At 42.6% G+C, this 23998-nt stretch overlaps 1 protein-coding gene across 1 annotated transcript; it reads right to left on the minus strand.

The window, feature by feature from the left end:
* Nucleotides 1–573: 573 nt before the first annotated feature.
* MECOM (MDS1 and EVI1 complex locus) lies at nt 574–23998 on the minus strand (the record flags this gene model as incomplete). Its single annotated transcript, XM_010291048.1, has 10 exons — nt 574–1300; nt 2230–2416; nt 2948–3184; nt 5881–6025; nt 7129–7298; nt 9024–9101; nt 10438–10604; nt 17783–17809; nt 20551–20638; nt 22636–23998. Coding segments are annotated over 10 exons (2597 nt in total), but the record flags the coding sequence as incomplete, so codon positions are not given.

The following is a 23998-nucleotide window of genomic DNA, read 5'->3' on the forward strand; positions in this document are numbered from 1 at the left end:
ATAACTGTTTATACAATTGAATCAATTTACTGTATTACAAAAAAAAAAAACCAAACCTAAGTCGCCTCTATTAGTTATTTAGTTCATTAAAAGGCAAAAATAAAATAAAAGAGGAATGTAAGAAAATTTCAAACACTGTTTTGCACTCCCATATACACAGATCAGTTCACCTCACTTGTTTTGAAGTACATGGGTGCCTTACATCGTAACGCAGTGGGGGACTGCAGCAGTGCTGTTTGTTACAGGAACAGTGCTATTTTAATCAACAAACAATCGTTTGCCAACAAATAAATACATGGTACACACAACACAAAGAAGAAATTAGAAGGTAGTGGGGAAAGGAAACAATACAACAAATAGCGACATGATTGTCAAAAATTAAAATCTCCTTACAATGATTCGAACTAGTGGTGCTGTCGATGAACGCGGTGCTTTCACGGAATTATCTGGATGATTTAGCTTCTTGGAGTAGTGAACATTCATAGTTTACAATATACACAAGCCTCTTATGTATGGTTTCTCAGAGTTCTTTTTTTTCTTTCTTTTTTTTTTTTCCTTGTTTTTCCTTTTTTTTGTAACAATGCAGTTGAGAAGGCAAAAGAATTACGGAGAGAACAAAATATTCCCTGTTACTTCTTTCTACAATTACAACAGATAGTGTGCATTTGATAGAACTATTTTCTTTCTTTGAAGGGCTAAAATGCATAAAGCTTTAATGAAGAGATTTGTACATAAAAGCAACTGTTCCCAAACCTTGTCAAACTATCTTATAGAAAAAGAAAATCAATTCAGTTCCTACTTTAAAGGAGTGCCCATGTGTGTATCAATGCAGTCTTAACCCTTTTGCCCCTGCCCCTCAAAGCCGGGTGGACGGGAAGACACTTTTTCCCGGCCCTGGTTTACATAATCCACTGAAACTTTTTTTTTTTTAAGTCGCATTGATCCTCCAGAAGTCAGCAGCTGCCTTTGCTGTGCAAAACAAAATATTGAGAATAAATAGTTTCTTTCTTTTTTAAAATTATTCAGTTTAAGGTCACCGGACTTTAAATGAGTGACCCTGCAGATTTATAAGGCATTCTGCTCAGCAGTCTTTTAAATAGTCATATATGAAAGAGCCATGCTACTGGTTTGGACTTGGTCCCATTCTCGGTAAGACTTCACAATGTCATACGTGACTGATGGATTGAATGGCGCTGGATTCTGCGGCGGCTCTTGCCATACTGTGCCACATATTGGGAGAATTGTGGGATGCAGAATGAAGGGAGTCCTTGTCGGAGAGAGAAAGCATCATCGCATACGCCTGGACGGGGAAAGAAGAAGGACAAAGAGGTCATGATCCCATGGCGCGGATCCGAGCTTGGACCCGTGCCACCCCTATGCGGATAGGGCATCATTTAGGCTACAATCGCTGTTCTGAGACTAATGAAAAAAAAATCAAAATGCATTAGGTAAAACCACTGACAACCTTTTCACTGACACTTTTGACTCACTAATAGTAATAATAATTTCTGCTTTCATCTGGCTTCACGAAGCTCTCAGAAAGCTTTGATAGTAGACAAGGTCTCAGAGTCTCCTTTGCCTTCAGATTCTTGGCACAAGAGGCTCTTTTCAAGAGTCTGAGGAATCACATTATCCCTTGGCTGGGCCTGTATTTCACCGAATACCACAGTCTCCTTTGCTGACCTTTTCTACGGGCATATTCTGCAATTTTAAAACCAAGAGTCTTTTAAAGGGGCTAAAAAGACCCTTTTTAATTAATGTTGAAAAATTTTTCAAGAAATAGCACTAGGATACCAGTCCGGTTATTGTTGTTTTTAAAACATGCTGAGGACCTGAAGGCAGTAACATCCAACAGACTTTAAAAAAACCCACCAAAAAGCCAGGCTGGCCAGAAGACCAAGTCACACCCCTGCATGGTTGCACCTAAATTCCATGGCATCCCTGTGACTGCACCGGCTGTCTGAAAGCAGAGTGGGACTACTTCTTATCGTGGCATTTCTGTGGGTGGCAGACAGGACCAAAACTAACAAAAAAGTAAGCAAATCCTCCGTTATCAGGGATGAGAGCATCCCGCCACGTCTCTGGGGGAGGCCAGGGCAGGCTGAGGTTTGTGGACGCGGAGCGCAGCCCCGTCTGATGAAGCTGAAACGACCTTGCCTGCCGCACGCTATCGGTTTAATCCTTTGGGTATTTGGCGACAATAACATTTTAACCGAGTTAAGCTTTTACCTGGGATTTGGATTTCCTGTACAACGGTTGTTTTAGGTCCTCTGGCAGCTGGGAAGGATTGAAAGCTGCCAATTCAGCTTCACTATATTGATTTTCTTCCATTTTCCTCATTTTGAGGCTATCTGTGAAGTGCCTTATGTGGTCCAAAGCCGAAAGTCCAGTCTTATTATACTCCTCCTCTTTATACCTACAAAAACACCGCGGAGGTTTTAATGTCAGTTAAACGATCCTGTCTGCGTTCCCTCGTCCTCTCAGATTTACGCATCTGAGCAATTTCCCCCTTTTTTACACTCATGAAGCACCTTGCTGTAGAACTGGGATCCTGAAATAAGAGAAATTCCCCTTTCTTTCCTAGCGAGGAGAGGGTGGGCGGCGGGAGCAGGGCAGGGAGAGGTCGTCTCTCTCCTGGTGCCTCCACAGCCTTTCACAAGACCGTGTCGGGAGATCCTGGTCGGTCTATGGAGCAGATAACGTCTCTCCCATGAACCTGACAATAGCTCCCCACACAGTTATTTTTCCTCTTAAGGGCTACAGCTTGCGTGAAAGACTGGAAACAGGGCTGGTATTGACCCAAACACGGGCGCACGTTGCTATCGTAACTGGGAAGCTGGCTACTTCGGACCGGTTCCCACGGCACACAGTTTGGTGCTGGCATTCTTGTATGGTTCATTGTTTTTATTTCGCGTATCGGGCACACCAATACTCGGAAGGAACCAACCTGCCGGGGGAAGCTTTGCAGTTCATGTCCAAAGTACTCGTTTCCTCGTAATCCTCCTCTGGAGTCCCCTCGTGCATGTCACTCGTAACAGGCTCTTTGATTGCTTTCCCTGCAATTTCGCTCTCTTCGTCTTCTTCATCCATCATTACTTCATCTTCTGCCTCTTCGTCATCCAGCAAATCCGAGTTCTGGCTGGCTACCATGGCTTTTTCATCCTTAAAGTGGCTGCCATTCATTCTGAAAGTACCAAAACAAACCCAAGCAATAATCACAAATCAGTTATGAAAGCTGCTCACCAGCGGACTGTCGGAGGCAGATCTGAAAAGGATCCGTCCCGGTAGAATAAAGTGATTTCTGTATTTTATATCTTGTTTAGCTTCAGACGTGTAGGCAGTATTGGAGAAAATTCCACTCAAGAATCAGTGGGATATTGCAGTGCCATCAGCATGGGATTTTCCTGTTATCCTGGGAGCCTAAAACTACTGTTCAAGCAGACCTGTGTTCAGATATCCATTCCAAATTTTCTCACGCGTTATTTCATCTCATGTTTTCAATCATATATGTAGTCTGGGCAAAACAACTCACGACTTTTCACAGAAGCTGTAGGGGCCAAGAAACTCTGAAAATCGGATCCGGCACTTTCAAAAATGACATCCAATACAGTGTTCAGAGTTTTAAAGTCAAAATTACATGCATAATTAATTTTGCACACTACCACCCATTTGGAAGCCATACTACTTTACTGAACGTATGGATTACATACATGGGAACCTGAGGGATTTCAGCTGAAGACCTGAAGAGTGGTCTGCAATATTGCCTCCACGCTGAACTATATTATCAACTGATTTGGCGGGTAAGAAGTAATGAAAAGAAAGGTCATATAGCATTTTAAGTGCATTTATTCTTATCAAATGAGTAATTATAGCAATACGCACATTTGGTCTACCCGCTGTTATTACGTTGTCCTTTGCTTTCAGACAATGACTTCTCTTAACTACTTCCTACGGGATTTTATCGAGGACATAATACCCACGCTGAGGTAGGGACTCATTTCCTAACAGCCTCGACCCTGCAGGATTCTAAGCATCCGCAGCTGCATCGTGTCTGCCGCATCAAGTGAGAGCTAAAGAAATTTGGCACCGCTGCATTGACAAATGCGTGGCCAGAGATACTAGTGGTGTAAAAGGGCTGAACTTGGTGGAGCCACATGAACTCACCCTACCAGTGTATCTCCTCCGCTGCGTTACGTAGCACGGAGGCCTTGATTCATCTATTGTTCTCATTGTGCAAAAGGTCCTTACTCTTCCAGGAATACAGTTATAAAAATGGAAACTTTATTGTCTGCCCGCAGTTTGCTTTCGACTCTGTGTGCTTCAAACTGTGCGGGACAATATGGAATATACCAAAAGTTTGAGCAAGATAAGGATGAGCCCTAGCAGCATATTTGGTATTTAGCATTTGGCTTGCTCTTCTAACAGATGTACTTTCTTATGGAGCGTACGCAAGTGAAAACTAGTTTCTTATACAACAATAGCATCATTTTCCTCAACATAATAGTTTCAACTATTTTCCGAGCAAATTCCAGCCGATGGTCATGAGTTTAGTATTGCATTAAAAAAAAAAGCTAGGGAATGGTCTGTTTATATCACAGTATCAAAAAATCTGAGGCTGTGCAGAGTCAGGAGAGCTGAAGCAGCCACCCCCTCTAAGATAATCAGAGCAATATCTCTTTATCATCTTTTATTTAAATAGGCAGAAATAAGAAATTGTTGAGCACATTCTGGGCTGCCAACTTGCTTGTTATGCTCAATTGAGGCTGCTAGAAATGAAAGGGAGATGGACTACAACCAAAGTAACAAAAGCCATGTGATTAAGAAAACAGATTCTCTAATTATGCTTTCAAATGCAGCAATTTGCCAGGGATAAAATATCCATCAAGACCAGTCTGAAGTGCCAAATTTAGAAAGGAAACACTGCAAAACCCAGCAACCTTTTCACTTTGCTGACTTCCTGTCGGAGGACATGTTGAGACCAGATGTGCAAAGAAAAAAATCCCAAGCCCTCATTGCCAATCAAGATGGAATGAAATTAGAATATGCATGTAATCACTTAATCCAATACTTTTGTGGAAATTGTGTTATGTCCACCATTTTCATCCCTTCATAAAGGCATCTTGAAATTGAGCAGACAGTGAAGTTTGTCATCAACAGTAAGAAATTTTTGATGCTGTTAACATAATGCCAATTCAAAAGCACAAATAATGCATAATGCAAAACCAATCTCAAAGAAATATGTATAGCTGATGTGCATATCCATGCTACAGCCTTTTCCGCTTCACTGTATTTTTATTAGCTGAAAATATTTAGAAGTTGTCTCTCTTCTGTTAGTTCAGAAGAACTGAAACACTCATATACTTAATAAATCTTAACAGGAAAAAGTCCCTCACGGTGGACTACCAATGCCTTCCTGTGGCCTGACGGACTTTTTGCTAGTCAGCATGTTTCTTGGGATTGAGTTACTTATGGGAAAAGACTTTCAGTTAGAAACTTTCATTTGATCCAAGAATTTAGCTTAGTCTACTTTATGAATTACACATTTATATTGCATTTAAATTGTAAGGCGCTCTACATTTAGCACAGACTGTAGAATTCACCTGCTCTGCTGTGAATGTAAAATGAGGGAATTTTTCAACAGACTTAAAGATAAATGTGTTCACAGATGAACCTTCTGTCCAACATCTGCCGCTGGGAATATGCTCATGCACGACGGGGAAGGAGTCAACACATTTCTTTTCGTAAGACGCTGAGGTGAACACTGAAGCAATCAGATTGCTAAAATAACATGGGCTCCAGACATCATCAAAAGTGAAAAATCAGGCTTAATCTGGAAAAGGAAGACTGGCACCTTTTGAAGGCAGATCAGTTGCAACTCACCTCTCCTCTGAGTTTCGGGGGGACTGATTGTTGTGGTTGCTGTTTCCAATAAAATTCCTAATTTCTGTGAAGTAAGAGTCTTCCTTGTCGTCTAGGATTGCCCCTGTGCTTTCCAGTTCTGAGTGAGGTGAGGAAGTTGCAGTACCTTAAAGCAAAACAGGACTTCTGTTGCTGCTCCGTTACATTTTCTATATTTAACCATTTATATAAAATTGAAATTGAAACAATGGTTAAAATTGGTGACAGCCAGAAAAAATTGGTCACAGTGGTCCATCAGCTTTTGGCCATAAAAGCAATAATTAGAAGGGAAGTATTATTATCCATGGGCTAAGGTGGTTTCCAGCCAAAACGACCGCTTGCATGCTGGGTGCCATTTCCATGGTTTATAATGGCTTTTGCCAAGTATCTATTTCAACATCTCCCTCCTGTTCCCTTGCAACTCCAAAACTGTCAGTCAATAACTGTGTTACACCAATGGCTGAACTAAGCAAATGGAACTTGATTTTAGCCACCAATTATGTAGATGTGCTTAAAATATGGAGCAGCCATTGACATAATCAGGGTCATTAGTACTGAGAGACCAGTGACAGACGTCTTTGAGCATCGCGGAAAAGTCAGCTCTGCATTCACTGCATGTACCTGGTTATTTCCAGTGGAGCAACATGTGAACTGAAAAGACTGCAGACAGGGTTTTTATTAAACCCTGCAGATACCTAAACCAGACCAATGATATCCACTACCTGCCGCTGCCTTTGCTGCTGCTGTGCGGTGACCGATTTGCTTTGGGGCTTGGGAGGCACCATTACCTCCATAATAGCTAGTGCTTTTCAGCTCCTGACAGTGGGAATATTTTAGAAGGTGCCAAGAAAATCTTTTAGAGTGCCTCCCGAGACTCTAAATCTAGGACTCCCATTGAGAGCCAAGTGATTGCGGGGATGGGATTAAACCAATTTTCCCAGTCTGTTCTCAAAATGCTATGGTTGGCTTAATTAAAACCAAAAGAAAAGACATCATCCAGTGGTATTAAGTTATACAAGGGTAGAGTTTATGCTGGGATTTTCAAAGCACTTTAAATGTCAGCAGAGCTTAGGCACTTACATATTTTCCAAAAACCCACTCATCGGAGCAGACGGCGTGGAGCAACATGTGCCTACTGACACTCAGTAGTATTGAAAATGAACGTGAGGTCCCTGTATATGAACGCTGGCGGTACCTAGGGGACACTGGGGAGGGAAAAGGCATACATACCAGACATGTTCCCGTTCTCGTGCTTTTTTAGATGTCTGTCAAGATTGGTTTGTTGACCAAAACACCTGTCACACAAGTGACACTTGAATGGCTTCTCTTTATTGTGGATGTTACGGACATGTCTCTGCAGGTTAGAAGATATGCTAAAGGACCTGTCACAGTATTTGCATCTAAAAAAAACAAAAATAGGTGGGTAGAGAAGGGTTTATTAGTAGCTGGAAATGTAGAGACATGAAGCACCTTCCAGGCTCACCCTCAGTACACAACTGCAGTTCCTTGGTCCCTATTGAGGCAAAATCCTCCCTGAAATAAAGACAAGTTTTGGCTGAATAACTGGAGAGCTGTGCTCTTGGAATGGAGACGTCATTTCTACAGTGGGATTTTTAACTTTAATTCACAGTAGGCTTTCTATTTTAAATACTGCCTTCAGGAATCGGCATAATATTTCAGAGTTAATGGCATCAAATTAGCTAGGGTAATTGATTCCCATGTTTTTAAAACTGTTGCATGCAAAGTTAGGAAGTTTGAAAACAGTAGAGCAATAACTCTATTGTTTCATGTGCTGCCAATACAATACAATTAAACACTTTTGCAAAAAACATGAAACAGATCTCTTCTAATGCTCAAATAAGGTAAAAAGGGCTATTTCTTTTCCTATTCTAAATTGTACTGTGTGATTAAATCTTTTCTTGAGGAATTAGCTTGCTCGATTGCTAATCCCAGAGGAAATTTGGTTATCTTGCAAAAAACAGCAATAAACAATCCCAACCTTTAATACTGTGCCAATGCGAGTAGTTTAGTCTATCACTCTGGTACCAGAGGCATCAATTTTCATACTCTGTAGTGATTTGGAGTCCCTAAAGCCTTTACTGTATTGCTCTTTAAGCCATTACTAAGTCATACTATAACTATTCCAAATTCTCTGGCTGGCAACTAGCCAACAGTCTTCACCACTTCAGTTTTTCAATCTTTCACTTCTCCTGTGCTTCTCTTATGCTTGTCAGTGATGTCAATTTTTTTTTAGTGCTGAAATCGTCCATTATGCTACTAATTGCTTGTGGCTTTTATGTAGTGGATGAGCATAACATGCACCAAGACCTTTCTTAGATGTGAATTAGATGTGAATCTCATTTCCCAAAGAGACTAGAGGCAAAAAACATATTGTTTCCTCACAAACAATGAGCTTACTCTGCTCTTTACAGCTCATAAAATGCAAAAATTGGTGCATTTGTTTTACTGGAACATGAACTGGCTGCTTTCCAGTTGATTTAAATTAAGTCTTTAATTTTCAATAAGGTGAAGCTTCAATACACATTTCTGCATGTGACTGTCCTGGATACAGTATCACATACATATTCTTATCAACGAGAGAGTATACCCACATGGGTTTTGGTTAAGCAGACCTCAGAAAGGATTCCAGATTAGGCAGGAAACAAATAAATACAGTAACACCTTTGCAACAGGGACCTCTCAGAAATCAGATGACTGACGAAACACCCAACTTTAGGCTGCAAATAACGCCACAGAGCTCTTACAAAAAAAAAAAACATTTCTGCAAGGGAAAATATGCCCATGAGCCCCTACTGAAAATCATTTCAACCGTGCTGGTTCAGAAGCGCCAGCTATCCCACCAGGCAGAGGCAGGACTTGTGGATGGTGCCTGGGCGGGTGCTTAAGCTGAAAGAATTTCACTGACTGGGACCAAAACCTTCCCCCATCTCCGCAACTCCAAGGCTGAGTATCGGCATCAAAAGCAAAAAGCCCTGTTTGAGACCAAAATGCAATGGTAGGTCATCAGTGCTAAGGAGCGAGCTCCGGAGTTGGCCGAGCAAGGCTGTTGAGCGCTCATTTATTCACTTGACCACACCACAGACACAGGTAAGGGCTCGCGGTACCTATAGGGCTGCTCTCCAGTGTGCGTCCTCAGGTGACGTGTTAGGTTTGCAGACCTCGGGAAAATCTTGCCACAATATCTGTGATAAGAAAACGTTTGATAAGATAACACAACCTTCGGTAGCTTCGTCCCAATCTGAGCTTCCCCAGACACATAGCCCAAATCGAATCATTAATATATGGTACTCTTGGTATTGCTTTTGTGTAACGACATTTGACTAAAATCATTCAGCAAATATAAGTGATTCACACACACACACAAGAACGCAACTGGAATTGTTGGCATTAACCAGGTTTTCTTGTGTATAAGCAAGGGATATATGAAAACATACCAGTTTATATGAATAAAGATCACCCAAAATTTCTAACCTCACTAGGTGATTATCTGTCACATTCAGATTTGGAATCAACAGAATCTGTTATTAAAGCTTTGGATTTCTGCCTCCATGTAAGCAAATTTCAAACCTTTAAACCAATTCTACGTGTCAGCAAACGTGACATCATTCTGCGCACTGAACAGGATCAGAGCAGACAAGACTCAAAGACCTAATCCATCAAGGTATGTTTCTATAACAACGTGTCTTGGAAGAAGGTGACAAGTTTTCAAAAAGATCAGATAAACCGATATGCCAGTGTCAAACGCCTGTGCATTCTAGGGATGATATAGAGACCTAAATAATGCAATTTAAAAATGATTCTCCAAACTTGATAATATGTCACAGGAACAATAACGGCCAAAAAAATTATCGTGAGCCCTCTCTCTTCGTTCAAGTAACATATTAATATTCAGTTTATTATTGGCCCAGTTCTGTTAATCACATTCGGCCCATTTTTGCATGGGGACGGAGCACACACGCAGCACTCTCTTAAGTGAATGAGGGTGGTTGTTGCTTCACGTGACGACTTTGAAGATTGCATCCCTTCACTTTTAACATCCCATTTATTTTCTCACAACATGATGTATAAGCCTTCAAAATACCCGCACAGCTAATTCTACTCTCCTCAACAAAGGTCCCATTCATTTTGGTTGCACGTACAATGACTATCTTCATTGTATTTTTTTTTTTAAGTCAGTACACATAAGTCCTAATAAGTCATTTATTTTATCACTGATGCCTTTGGATATTAAAACCAGAAGCCTGAGAAAAAACACATCTGTAGTTTATGATCAAAAAAATCAATAATGAAAGCATACTTGTGAGTATGAAAGTGATGAGAAAATTTGGAAAAAAGGATTGTTTATATAATAGTTTCCACCTCGTTTGTCAAACACCAGTAATTTAATAAATAAGAACCCCAAAGCGAAACGCTTTCCATGTTTCATTGGGCATAGAAAGCCCTGAAAGACCCGTCGCAGTCCCCGTCAACTGCCTGAGCAGGGGGCATTTGGGGAGCCCCGCAGCGTTTTAGGGCTACCTGCAGGTGTAGCGCTCCTTGCCCTTCCGCAGCAGGGTCTCGGGCAGCGCGCTCGGCGGCGCGCGGAAGTTGAACATGGACGGCACCGACTGGATCAGCTCGTTGGCCTCCGGTTTCAGGGCGCTAAAGCTCTCCAGCTTTTCGGCCATGTTTTCTATAGCTGACATCTGCAACAGAAGATAGCACAGAACCCGTCACGGTGAATATTGCTTCGGCTTTCTGCCCTCATTGGAAACACGAAATACAAAGAACATACACTGCCAAGAGAAAAAAAAAAAAAGAAAAAACCCAAATGTACAGTTGCTGTCTCAAAAATTACGGGGCACATTAGGCAAGGTGGTGGCCACGATGTTGTCCCCCTTGTAATCACTGCCCGTAACTGCTGTACTGGGTTGCTGTTTCTCTGCAAGGCCAGCACACAGCAGAACTTCTGTCCCGACTGCTATCGTGGAAAGCTGCTTCCATACAAATTCTGAATTAGCTAGTGCTCATTTCTTTTTATGAGTCTGTGCATCCCACCCACCAAAACCATTGGCCATTTCTGACCACATCAACAGAAAAAATAGAGATCCCAACAATAACTGAATTCCTACAGGGTTTTTTTGTTGGTTTTTTTTAAGGGTTTGCAGAGGACAAATATTGCAGAGGACACCTTATGAACACTCTAGCTCAACCAAGGCCTGCAACAAGCCAGATCCAGAGAGGCGCTGTCAATGTCCCAGCCACCTCCAACCATTCAGTCCAGTCTTCTCACCCATCATAGTCAAAGACCACGAGATGAATCCACAAGAAATGAAGCTTTGGTGGGTTTGGTGCTATGTGCTTACATTACCTGTTAGATGCCTGTCCTGTTTTTCTACAAACTCTACCTTTAGTTGCTTGAAAGCCCTACGCACTTTGAGATGCCTCTGGTCTTAGTTAGCTGCCTTTAAAGGGCTTTAATTTTCAAGGAGTAGGCATTAAATAATTTCTGGAGAATGGTTTCCTTAAAGGTGTCTGGAACTGACCACGAAAAACTGCTCCAAAACCCCAAACATTGTCACTTTTGGAGAGTTCAAGACTGCTGCTGAGCCTACTGACAGGTGAGAGTAACCGTCTGCCTCTTCATAACACCACAAACAAATGAAAAAAAAAGAAACCCCAAGATCTCACCTACAGAGCATAAAAACCACAGCACGAGCCCTGTGCAATACCTTGCTTTGTAATGAAGGAGGAAATTATATGAAAGACAAGATGCTGAATGCGCCTCAGCTCAGCATACCTTTCCAGCCCATTCTTCAAAATCCGTAAGAGACTGCTCCAATTGTTGGGATTTTAAAAGTCTATTTTAATGGGAAGAATTGCACATTTGTTGGGGTTTTTTTAAATTTTATTTTCATGGGCACAATCGCATATTTATCTCCTGGAATGACTATTCAGGTGCTGGTTAGCTCTGGCTTTGGGTTGGGTTTTTTTTTCCCTTTAGCCTGTAGCCTGCCCTCTCATTTCATGCTCAGATTCCTAATGCTGAGGACAAATTGCAATGTACAGGGTACCACTGCCAATTTGCCAAATGTCTTTCATCAAACACGGTGCAAAAAAAAAAAAAAAAAATCTCAGAGGGAAGTCAAGATACATTTACTTGTCAGGCAACAAATGTGAAAGCATTGCAAGGCAGTAGGGGCTGTAAGCTCTGGGGTTTGATTCATAATCACTCAGCTGCTAAAACATTCTCCACAGATGCAAGTGGACAGCACATTTGTCAATATGAAGGATTTTGACATGTACTGATCACAGGCGTGAGATATGTAATGATGATGCTGCTGGGAGAGGAGGTAATTCTATCTCGGCACCGAGATGTCATTATCAACCCATACAACTCAACATTACCATATATTTCTTTTTATATGACTTCATCTTTTTCTTTAGTCAGAATTGATTCTTAAAGCTTTTACGATAGTCTTTCCACTGCTTTTAATTCCTTCTAATTGTTACCTGCGAGAATTCATTTGTCTATTTTGCAACTGTGGAAAATAAATGGTTTGAATGAAAAATGACCTTTGGCCTTCGGGCTGATTAGCAGTGACAAGACAGTGCATGGGTTATGAAAGCACATATTTATGGTGAAGAATAATAAGGACTTTGAGAAGTATAATAAATGTTTTATTTATGTATATTTAATATTCAAGTCAGTTTCATTATCTAGTGGTTTTAAATCATTTTTGGATCACCATTTCTCATGTACATGGTCCCCTACAGTAATATATTAAAGCAACTATTTTCCCTTTTACATTTAAAATGGCTTAGTCATGCTTATTTTTTTTTAATTCTTATTTCCAGGATTTTGCAGAGAAGAAATTGAGACAGATTCTTCTCTAATGCACGGCGATGCAGATCAGCGCTACCTCCAACACTGCCTCCAGGATTACATCGGTCCCAAAATAGGTATGAAATCAGCATCTAATCTTAAATCCCTCATTCAGAGGAAACACAAGCACTTCCAATTATTTTAAAGTATTACTTGCTTTCCAAAAATGTTTCTCACTGTAGGAATGACTATTGTGTTTCATTTTTTTTTTTTAAAAGACTGACCTAGATAGTTACCTGGTATGATTTATGTTTTTCAAGAAATGCACCGGCAACAATGGGAAGTGCTCAGCCCCAAGCCTTTGCTGATACGAGGCGGTGGCACTCCGCTGTCAGGATAATTATAGCAGTTACTATCTGCTGGAGATACTGCTCACAAGAATCAAAACTGGGGCATTTTCTTAAGCATCCCTGGAGCGTGGTGGTGTTCGGGGCCTTCGGGACGCAATTCCCTACCGCGAGATGGGCGCCCGGGCAGCACAGGCTTGTTACAGCCCATAAAATCCTGCCAGCCCAGCCCCACAACACGCTCTCGCTGCCTTTATGTTCAGGTAGGCAGCCCCCGCTCACCAGTCTGCTCGCAAAACATTGACTCCGTAATATGAAATCCGGGGTTTCTCGCGCTGAGAACTAACTCAGCCACCAAAACCAAGCGGGAATTACAAACCTGCGACTCGCTTTTGGGAAACCGGTACCCTGGTTTCAAGCAGCGGCCCCAGGGGATGCGCAAGAGAGCAGGCAAGGGACAGACCTTCTCCCCAGTGTCTTCTCTCACATCCCCGCAATAAGAGGTGCAAGAGCCTTAACTGGAGGTTGCATCTTGATTACGGTGTTGAACGGCCATTGGTGGCTGCTGCTCCCATTCATTTGGCTTAAACCCTTTTCGAATCCCTTTATAGTTTTGTCAAGGAGAGTCCGCCAATTTAATTAGGTGGCTATGAAAAGATACTGGCTTTTGTTCCTCCTAAGCCTTTTGCCTGATAATTCAGCTGGGTGCCCCTCATTTTTTTTTTTATTGTTAAAACTAATGAATAACCATTTCTCATTCAGGTTCTGCTCACCATTCATGGTCTCACAGAGTTGGGGCACAGCTCCCTTGGGCATTTCTTTTCCAAGCTGAAATAATCAAAATCTGCTTAGTCTCTTTTTTGTATGGAAGCTGTTCCCTACCTCTGATCATCATTGTTGCACTTTTCTGTGTCTTTTCTGATTCTACTATGTCCTTTTTGAGAGGGACTTCAGCTGTATTCAAGACCTGAAGGCAATATAACATAATGATGTTTTCAACGCCTTTCTGCTAAGCACTTGGATGGTATTTTCATAAAACTATTGACTTCAAGATCTTTCTCCTGAATGACACGAGTTAAGAGTCACAATTTCCCCTCAGTATTACTGGGTATTTACTAACATTGAGTTTTACTGCTATTTAATCCCCAGTGACTCAGCTTTCTGCACATCTTCTGCAAAATCTTCATAGTCGGCTTTGGATTTAGCTCTTCTCAATAAACAGTAGGCAAACTTTGCTCTTTGCCTGGTCACCCTTCGTCCTGTGTCATTTACAGATCTATGTCATAGTTCAGATCCCAGTGACACCCCTAGGTGGACTCACTTCCATCTTCAATGATGGTAAAAATCACTAATTGATTCTTATTTTTTTTTCCAAGGTTTGGGTGGTTTTCAGACTAATTATTTAGCCAGGGGATGACTTTCCCTCTTCCACAATGAAACTCCCCCTTTCAGCTGAAACACAACCGAAGTAGCTCTTACTCCTTCAAGACACCATTATGCCTGATTGCAAGGCGAGACTTGCCTCCAGAGGAGCTGTGTTGACCGTGGAGATGCTACTGGTCAGCAATCCACCAAACTCCTGGAGCACGCTGTTAGTGATAGCATCTGTCCTGGGAGCTTAGGTGGGTTCTCGTGGCCACCTCAGCTCCCTGGGGACCACCAGGGAGGCAGGCGTGTGGCTCAAGCTGCTGGGCAGCCCTTTCAGGAGGGGTCTGCACCCCAGCTGAGCGCCCAAGGACTGCGGCTATCCCTGAACGGGGCACGGGGAGGAAGGCACAGCTTAACCCCAAGGATGGGATTAGTGTAATTGCCGTGTCCATGGAGAAAGCTCTCTGAGGAGGTAGGAGAGTGAGAAGATCCTATTACATGTTTTACATACAGCTATTGCCTCATGGACAAGTCATGTCTGCTCCTAATCTGAGATCAGTGAATGACAGTATTTTATATAGAACAGTAACTTTTGATTTACATATATAAGAGTTGTTGATTCTATCTGTGTCCAGATGTCTGGAAAAGGAAGCAGCTTTCCCCACCTCCCTCCCGCTCCCTGAGAGGCTATTAACCTCCTACTGACGCAAACTAATATGCAGTCGCAATTCCCCAGCTCCGACTCAAAAATGCAGACATTACCATAATCGGCTAAAACAAGTATTTATAAACATTTCAACGGGCAAGATATCATCAGCAGCAGCCTTGAATATTTGTCTTAAAATTTATTAACCAACAGAAAAAAAAGTGGCATAAATAAAGCAAAGGTTTGTTGTTGCTGCTTTTTAAGAATAACCTGATGATATGAAATAATCTAGCAGACAATGTCATGAATTACATGACCTCATGTTTTACAAACGCGACTCCTTCATTGCCATTATCGCAAAAACAACTGACTTTATGGCTGCAACTCATGGGAAAAAAATTGTTCAAATGTTTGCTTTCTATTTTTACTAGTGTTATTTAGAGAAATCTTGAAAACCCAACTACTAAGGCTCAGGATTTCTTTCTCCCCAGTTCAAGTTATAACGCTTTCTCTAAAAACTACGACTTGTGAATTTGTTGTCTTGAAACTGTGTATTTGGACATCCAGCCACGGAACTTGGCTAAGCTATATTCACGTTCAAGAGACCTATCACACATGGCTGAACTTTCTGAAGCAGTAGTGAGAAACTCCTGCTGATCTGCAGTATAGTTCCAGAATAACTCTATTTGTCTTCATGCAGTTGGTGGGGATTTAGCTGATCTAACAGAATGGATCACGTCCTAAAATAAGTCCAGTAAAATAAAAGCTTTGTTAATGCACTCACCAAATTTCTTCCCATTTATTTGTACAATTATTTTAATTATTTACACTGATTCTCCATGAAACTAGTGCAAATGAAGTCTGACTATAATTACAAAACCTCTTTATAGCAACCTTCTCTTGATGGGACCCACGGGGACGAAAGAGTCTACAGACTAAATAAATCATGATCCATTCAAGAGAGGGTGCTGCCCATTGATTTGCACTATAGGGTTCCTGCCAAACAATGAAAAACGATTTGAAATAATCTTGAAATATATGGCACATGCAACTGTGAATTGAGATAGAAAGGCTCGTGTGACATATTCAAATCTCTCAAGATGAAGATTCATCCATGAATCAGCACCCTGCTCTGGGCACTTTATGCTTTAAATACGTAGTTCTTCTGCGGCTGCTCAAAGCACTAGCATGGCCAGGACATGTACGCGCACAAAAAAAGCAAGATGATGGAAATTTGAGGACCAAGCCAACATCAAGGAAAGCAGACAAAAGCAACAGGCCGCATTGGGATTTTGTCCCTATCCCCATCGGCTTCCCAAATATGCCCAAACATGAGCCACTTTTCTGAGAGCAGAGGAGTCAGGGTGCCTGGGCCAAATGACAAACCCTACCACGGCCCCTTCATGTGCTACACAGAATTCTCTCTACTGCAAAGAAAATGTTTGGGAACAACCTCTTGTGCTCTCCAAGTCTGGCATCTAACCCCACCTCCTATCTGTTGAGCTCGCTCAGCATCTACGGGTGCTCGCAGGAGTCCTTCGGCACCTGCTCAGCTCCTTTCATCTCAGGATCCTAGTGCATCTTTTGCAGCTGCACAAACCATCACTTTCCAGGCAGAAAATGGGATGAAAAGCCGCAGGTACGCAAAGCGAAGGTCCATCGCTGCTTTTGAAGCGTGCCACGGAGGCACGCAGAGCAGGGCAGGGCTAAGCCCCTATCTGCAGGGCCAGCCCCTTTGAGGGCTCCTGCACTAGCCTGTAAGGAGGCGCAGGCGGGGCAGAGTATGTGAAGATCTCCGATCTCATTTTGTGAAATTCTGGCTTCGTCTTGTGAAATTAGTCCACGTCGCACTACGAGTGATGAACAAGAGTGAGTCAGGACCTGAGCCGCGGCCGGCTGGCTCCGGCTCTCTCCTCCGAAGCCCGAAGGTTGGGAAAAATCTGGGACAAGTATTTATGGGTTCAGTGCTGCAGCTGAGGAGCCAGCCATGCAAGAGCAAAACACGGTGTTATTTGAGTCGCATCTGCAAAAGCAGTTGCTGTGGCTCTTTTTTTTCACGAACAATTTAGATGTATTAAAAATAACGTTTCATAAAAATAGAAGAGCAAGCTCAAATTCATCCCATAGTAATAAAAGCACAGTTTCTGTTCGCATTAGGGGGACGGTGTAAGTATACACACAGGACAGATTGGACCCAAACACAGCAAATAAATGGGTGTTTTATTTCTGCTTTAAATACCGCAATGAGCAATTAAGCCCAAAACTTCAAAGCTATTAAAGTGACTTAACTCCCACTGAAGTCAATGCGAGATAGAAACGTGAAGTCCTCTGAGGCTCTGTATTTTAATGTCTCAAATGCAGATTAAATATTTATAACTATTGCAATCTAACAAGATTTCAGCCTGAAAATTTCACTGCAATATCTGAAGGAAATGGCTTGGAACAATTTCAGTTAATATAGATAAAGACTGCATTTTGAAACCCTCACTCAGGTAAAGCTCCCATTGCCTTCACCAAATAAAACCGGCAGGATTAGGTAGGTAAAAATAAAGCCAATTTGACATAAAAGGATATTTATCTGCTACAGCTACAACTGGCATGCTCCGTAATTGAGTGGTAAGTTATCTTTCATATTGTATTTTTCTTATGCAATTTACTTCACAATGATTAAATCAAAAATATAAGCAGTGAACTTACCCAAATTCTTTGATCAGGCAATTGGAACTGGGAGCAAAATTGAAACAAAAACAACACATTATTCCTGCGTTGGAACCCTCATTGCAATCAATCTACTAATTAAGATTTTATTTAAAGATACTAATTAAAATGTTATTCTGAATGATTTGTTGCATCAGGGTATTCTCTCCCTAAAAATGCAATCCTTGTAATGGCAAATTATTGTGAAATACCATTAAATTATGAAATTTTCTTAGCTTTCAGGCCACTGTCACTGGGAAGAATTTGCCCAGGCAGGGACAGGGTAAGGACTGCAGGGTTCCCGTCTTTAATCTCTACTTCAGAAACCTATTTTAAAGTCCATCTGTTAGCTGTCATATTATACAGTTAAAAAAAATAAAGTCTTGCTTCATCAGATGGCAAGTTTCAGAAATAAATTCACCTACAGAAACACAAACTTGTAGGACACAAACAATAATTTTGTTCATATTTTACATAGATAAATCTTGCCAGCAGAAAATGAAAACTTGCGGTACACTCCGCGCCTGTACTTTTACAGAGGTGAACAGGGCTATAAAGGAAAAACAGCTTTTCTGCAAGCCGTTCCCCAGCCCTCTATAAACACCGAGCCAAATTCTGCCTTTGCAAACAGGAGACTCCTTTCTATTAAAGTCTGCAAGAAAGCAGATTTTGGCATTTACTTTTTTGACAGGACATGCGATGGTGGATTAGTTTTCTTTTATGATGTATGAAGAGAGCATATTACACTCATGACCTGTGTATCCATCCACCTCACACCAAGTTAAAGACATTATCCCTAGCAGCCAGGTAAGTGATAAAACGAAAGCCAGTTTTTACCATGGATATTTTTTTCCTATTGCGCAATGAGAAATGCGGAGGGATGGGTTCAGCAACACGGGTGCACCACTAGCCCTCCCTCCCGCCAGCGGTGCTGGCTCTGCCCCACCTCGGCTGGCCCCGCAGTAGGGAGGTGGCATCTGACACCTCCTGCTCATGCTGACGGACTTGGTGACCGCACTGGGACCTTCCTTGGGAACCACCAATAGATTTAACCAACTCGCCGTGAAAGAACACAAAGGGTGAAATCCCGACATCCCGCCCGCTAATGGCAAAACGCCCCATGTCTCCACTGCACCTGCACGCCGACGACATCCTCGCCTAACTCCCATTAACCCTCCTCCAGTGCCCCACGTAACTCAGTCATGCAACGCTACGTAGAAGAGTATCCAACTCCTTCTCCGCCTACCCCTGCCAAACTCCTGACGGTGCCTTTTACCCAAAGGGCCTCCTTTCCCACCCGCTGACCACGCTACCTACCACCATCATCAGACCAACCTGTGGCAAAACCTTCAAAGCCCCCTGAATCCAACTTCACTAAACACCATCAATTTACACCTGCTGAAAAGCTAGCTAGCATTAAGCAAAGTAATGCTGTTGCATCCATCAATACTGTATTAATTTACTATTAATTTACAGCCCCTTAGCTGCTCTGACAGAATCACTCATCTGATGGAGAGGAACCTGCCCAGTTTTACACCAGGGGACACAAAGAGGATCGAGCTTCCGTTTCCGTATTTGTGCATTAATACTTGGGAATTTTTACTTGTTGCTTTGCAACTCGGGCAAATAAGGTAACTCAGCAAGAGGTGCTGAGCTGCCATTAAACCCTTTACATTAATACTTAGTAGACCCTTCACTTCCCACAGGCATGGGAACTGGAACAGAGTGTTTGCAACTATGTACGCCATCAGCTGCTCTTCCCAGTTCTCCACAAGTCCCGTATTTCAGAACAGGACATTACAACTGCTGCCTTCATTGAAAAAAACAACTCACAAGTGGTGGCAGATTATTGACATGGTTTGCTCGGGAATCAGAGGAAGCTGAACCAGAGACAGCAGCTCCTGGTTGTGTGCTTAAAATACAAGACCCGTATGGGGTGTCATTATTAGGATGAGACAGCCCGTAGTCAGCAAGGGGTTCAAATTTGCAAACACCATAGAGCATTTTATTTCAGGCGTAAGATTTAACCCAAATTTTTAGCAAGATTTCCTTGAGCAAGGAGGGGGAGGACAAAATGAGGGTGCAATGCTGTTGAAGAAAAGTGACATAGGTTTGCATACACTAGTCTTGCTATATTACATACACATTGCAGTTGTTACGTGATTTTAGGGACACTCTCCTAAATTTTTGTTATCCAGCGAATAAGCAGCAGGATTATGGCCTATGAACAAGACAGCAGCCCTCTCACATAGTATGTCTTCAGGCATGGAGGAGCAGGGATCCTACAAAGCCACTGCCCACAACGGCTACCTAAAAGAGATGGAGCATTTGCTTGTAAGACTTGAAAGCATTGGGTGGAAGGTTTTACCTCTTTTCTGGGGCTCCTTAAATACTGGCAACTGGGATGTTCAGCTTTGCTGGCCTGACTTTGAATCTACATCACCTCCTTGTAGTCAATATTGACTCCACCGCAACAGAAGACATGGGTAGCTGCAAGTGTTAGTAGCTATGCTACTGGTTTGGAGGAACATGGTTCTAAAACATACATGTAGTTTGAATTTGGCTTCCTCTATAATCAAAACATGTTGTTTCATCTGCAAAACATCAACAAGCTCAGAACAATGCTTATGCTTTTTCACCACAATGGTGCAGCAAAAACTGCGTGTTTTAGGAAATCCAAAAATGACTAAGACTGCATTCATTTCTCTGCACCTGCTTTGAAGCATCAACAGGCTTGTTTACAACATCAAAACTCCCAAAATACTTACTTGTGGATGAAACAAGAATCCCGGGGAAGGTCTCAAGTATTTCTCTTTTAAAGCTTCCAGTGGGTCAGTTAACTTTCTTTTCTCTACTCTGTAAATGTTAAAATTAGATTTTCTTGTGATGAATTGGTCTCAGATATTAATAATTATACAGCTACTCATGTTTAAAATAGTCAATTATACATCAAGTAGTTTGTTTCTCAGAGATAGTGGTAAAAGATAAGGAAGTACAGTCAGCTCTCGATTCCCGCATACAACTCATTACGGCGGCTGGGGGCTGTGAATCGCCATTGAAGGGAGATCATACCATTTACACAGGAAATAATCCCATTTCAAAAGACCGGTAATAATTATAGTAGGAACCAATGACTAACTACCGAGCACTTTTATGAAGAAATAAGGCAACTGAGTGTGCTCTCCACTCACACGAGAGGAATTCAAGGCCTTGAGCAATGGGTCCTTCTCGTCTGCCCATGTGAGACATCGCGGCCACCATCCTGGAAACCTCTCCTTGTGCGTGGCCGTGCACAAGCAGGGAAAGGCAGGCTTGCAGGAACGCACTGGATCTGACGTGCCAGCAGCAAAGGCGGCGATCAACTCATGGGGGCATTTCGGCAGCGAAATGCAGCACGAATAATTGAGCAGCAGTGTGGAAATTTGAGGGTTTTGCTTTTTCTGTTACTGCTGTGTACAGCTTAAGGGACAGATCCTGTCGTCCGTATGTAGATGTAACTCACAGCAAAGGAAGGCTCAGTAACAACTGGCCTCGTGCTACGCTGCCAGAATTTGTACAGATTTCATTGGTTTGTAATGTGGGACCGTAAAACACGGATCATTATTTCCACTGCTTCAGGCATTTAAAATGAATATGACGCAAAGAAAACCTATGGTCTAATACAGATATCAATCTGGCATGAATGAAACCATCTCAGTAAACAGTATCATAACCTGTTTCTTCATAATGCACACCTGTTGTCGCATGCGAGAGCATTCTCCAAAAACTTTGCCCATAGCATTTCTTTTTCAGATAAAGTAATAAATTAACATCATTTACATGGCAGTAACTTTTTTTTTTAACAATAGGCTGTAAAATCAGTCATTTATATTACAGACAAATAGTTTTATGGCTAATATTTCTCTAAACTAATTTAGATGCATGACTTTGGCTGGTTACAGATACACGAGCAGAAAGGCAAAGGGCAAAGAGGGGCTGACGTACACGGGATGCAGGTGAAATCCAGACCCCCGTAAGATCCATCTCTGGGAAACACCGAGGGGTCAGGATTTTACCACTGGTTTTTAAAACCTCAGCTCACAGACAGTGTCTGCTTGTGCACCCGTTGAAGCCAACGACAAGGCTCCCATGGATTCCACAAGGTAGGTCAGATGAACTAGCCCACTGGCTATAGGCTTTGTACACACAACGACACTGCACCTTCAATTATATTAATGAATGCCTGGAGAAATCAACCCATTGCTCAAATAACAGTAAAAAAAGGGCAGAAATCACTCTCAATTTCCATACTCTTTATACACCTTGGGACAAATTTGCTTCTTTGTTGTACTTACGAGACACTTCTATTTAATTCAGGAGGAGCTAGAAGGGTGGTGTACAGCTGGCACCCCAGGGAGATGCACTGTCATTTCCAGGGGAAGGCAAAGGGCAGCCAAGGCCAGTGGGCAGCATTTCGGAAGAAAAGGAATTTGGGGCAAACCAGTGATGTCAAATACACAGTAAACACACAAACATTTGATACTGATGCCAACTCGTTTCTGGGTAGGAGAATATATCCAATTTCTACGTGTCAAGCTACACAGGTTAAACCAGTGACCCACTGCAATGAGGGCAGTCATGAAGACTCGCTAATTGCGGCATTACTGGACCCGTGGTTTGCTCTGAGCAGCTCGGATTTGAGGTGGGGTGCGCAGGTCAGCGTGCAGCCCCGGCCACCCCAAGCCCCGCTGGTGGGATGACATCTGCAGGGATGGTGGGTGGGAATGGGGCTGTCCTGCATCTGCGGGCAGGTGGCCCTGGCAGACCTAACTGCTGTACCAAAGGATGCCGAAAGGCAGCAGATAGTCCGTTACCTGTAAATGGGATCCATAAAGAACGGGGTGGGCCTGGCATGCTGCAAGGAGGACTCCGAAGCTTTCCTTTGCTCAAGGTCCCCTCCTTTCTTTTCTCCAAAGACATGGTTTTTCCGAGGCTCGGCTTGTTTTGTGCCGCTGGCTCGACTTCTGCTGCCCATGCTGAGATCTAGAGGCTGGTCCTGGCTTGCCGCAGAGGGGGCTGCTGGCTTTGAGGGTATGGGAGTAAGTGGCTTCTCCTCCTTACGCTTTATGGTGAGGTCAAAGGGAGACTCAGAGCTTCCCTTTGGGATCTTCTTTATTTCACTGGGTGATTGGGGCTCCACTTTCAAGGGTAACGGTCTCAAGTCTCTATCAGGAAATGGATACATTGATTGAGAGAATGCTGGAAAAAACGGGAGGGGAAACATGGAAGGGTAAGGTAAGGCTCCGACTTTTTTGTCTTGCAGCCCCACAAGTCCTGTTGAACCAAAGTACTTTTCAGCAATAGAGGCAATAGCCTTTATAGAATCATTCACCGCTCCTGACACCGCAGTCTGCTCCTCTAAGGATGGTGAGAAAATGGAATGATTGCTGTGGTCTTTCTTATTATTTATTGAAGCCAGGCTCTGCAGAGAGCTTACTTTGTCTTTGAACATTTTACCATTTTCTTTAAATTTCTCTTTCTCACTTTCAATGTCACTTTCCAGATCAGAGCCCGAGGTGGTTTCCAGGTCACTGCCACTGGGGGTACTGACATCGTCAAGGTCAAGGTCACTACTCTCTGACTGGTCACTGAGTTTCTCATGCGGCCTCTCTTCAGAGGACCTCTCTGGTTGAAGCTCCACTGGCTTATTCTCCCCTACTGATGGTTGCTTATTTAGTGCCTTCAAAATATCCTGGGTGGCTGGCAGTATCTGAGGATTTGTCATGAGGGGACTTTGACTTTTGTTTGTCTGATCTGCGCTCGGTAGTCCTTTAACAGGAGAACTAGTAGGTAGCAAAGGTGGCCTGTGGTACAAGCCTGAAGGAAACAGACCAGGGAAGCTAAAAGAAAATCCAGGAGCTGTTGGAAAGGTAAGACCAGCAGGATGCCTATTGGCTCCAAAATAGTCAGCAAGGCCCGGATTTGCATGATTCATATTAACCATGGACGTTTTATCCATAGCTGGGGTTCCAGGAAGTGAAATGCCTTGGCCAAAAAATCCTCCTGCTGCAAAATGGTTCTTGCCCTCACAAAATCTCCTGTGTTTATTTAAGGAAGACGTAGTGCTGAACATTTGTCCACAGTCTTTGCACTTGATTTGGGTTCTGCAATCAGCATGCATGCGCTTATGACGACAAAGGTTTGAAAACTGAGTATAGGATTTATGGCAGACCTCAC

The sequence above is a fragment of the Phaethon lepturus genome, unplaced genomic scaffold (assembly GCF_000687285.1).
Source record: "Phaethon lepturus isolate BGI_N335 unplaced genomic scaffold, ASM68728v1 scaffold39357, whole genome shotgun sequence".
Lineage (NCBI taxonomy): Eukaryota > Metazoa > Chordata > Aves > Phaethontiformes > Phaethontidae > Phaethon > Phaethon lepturus.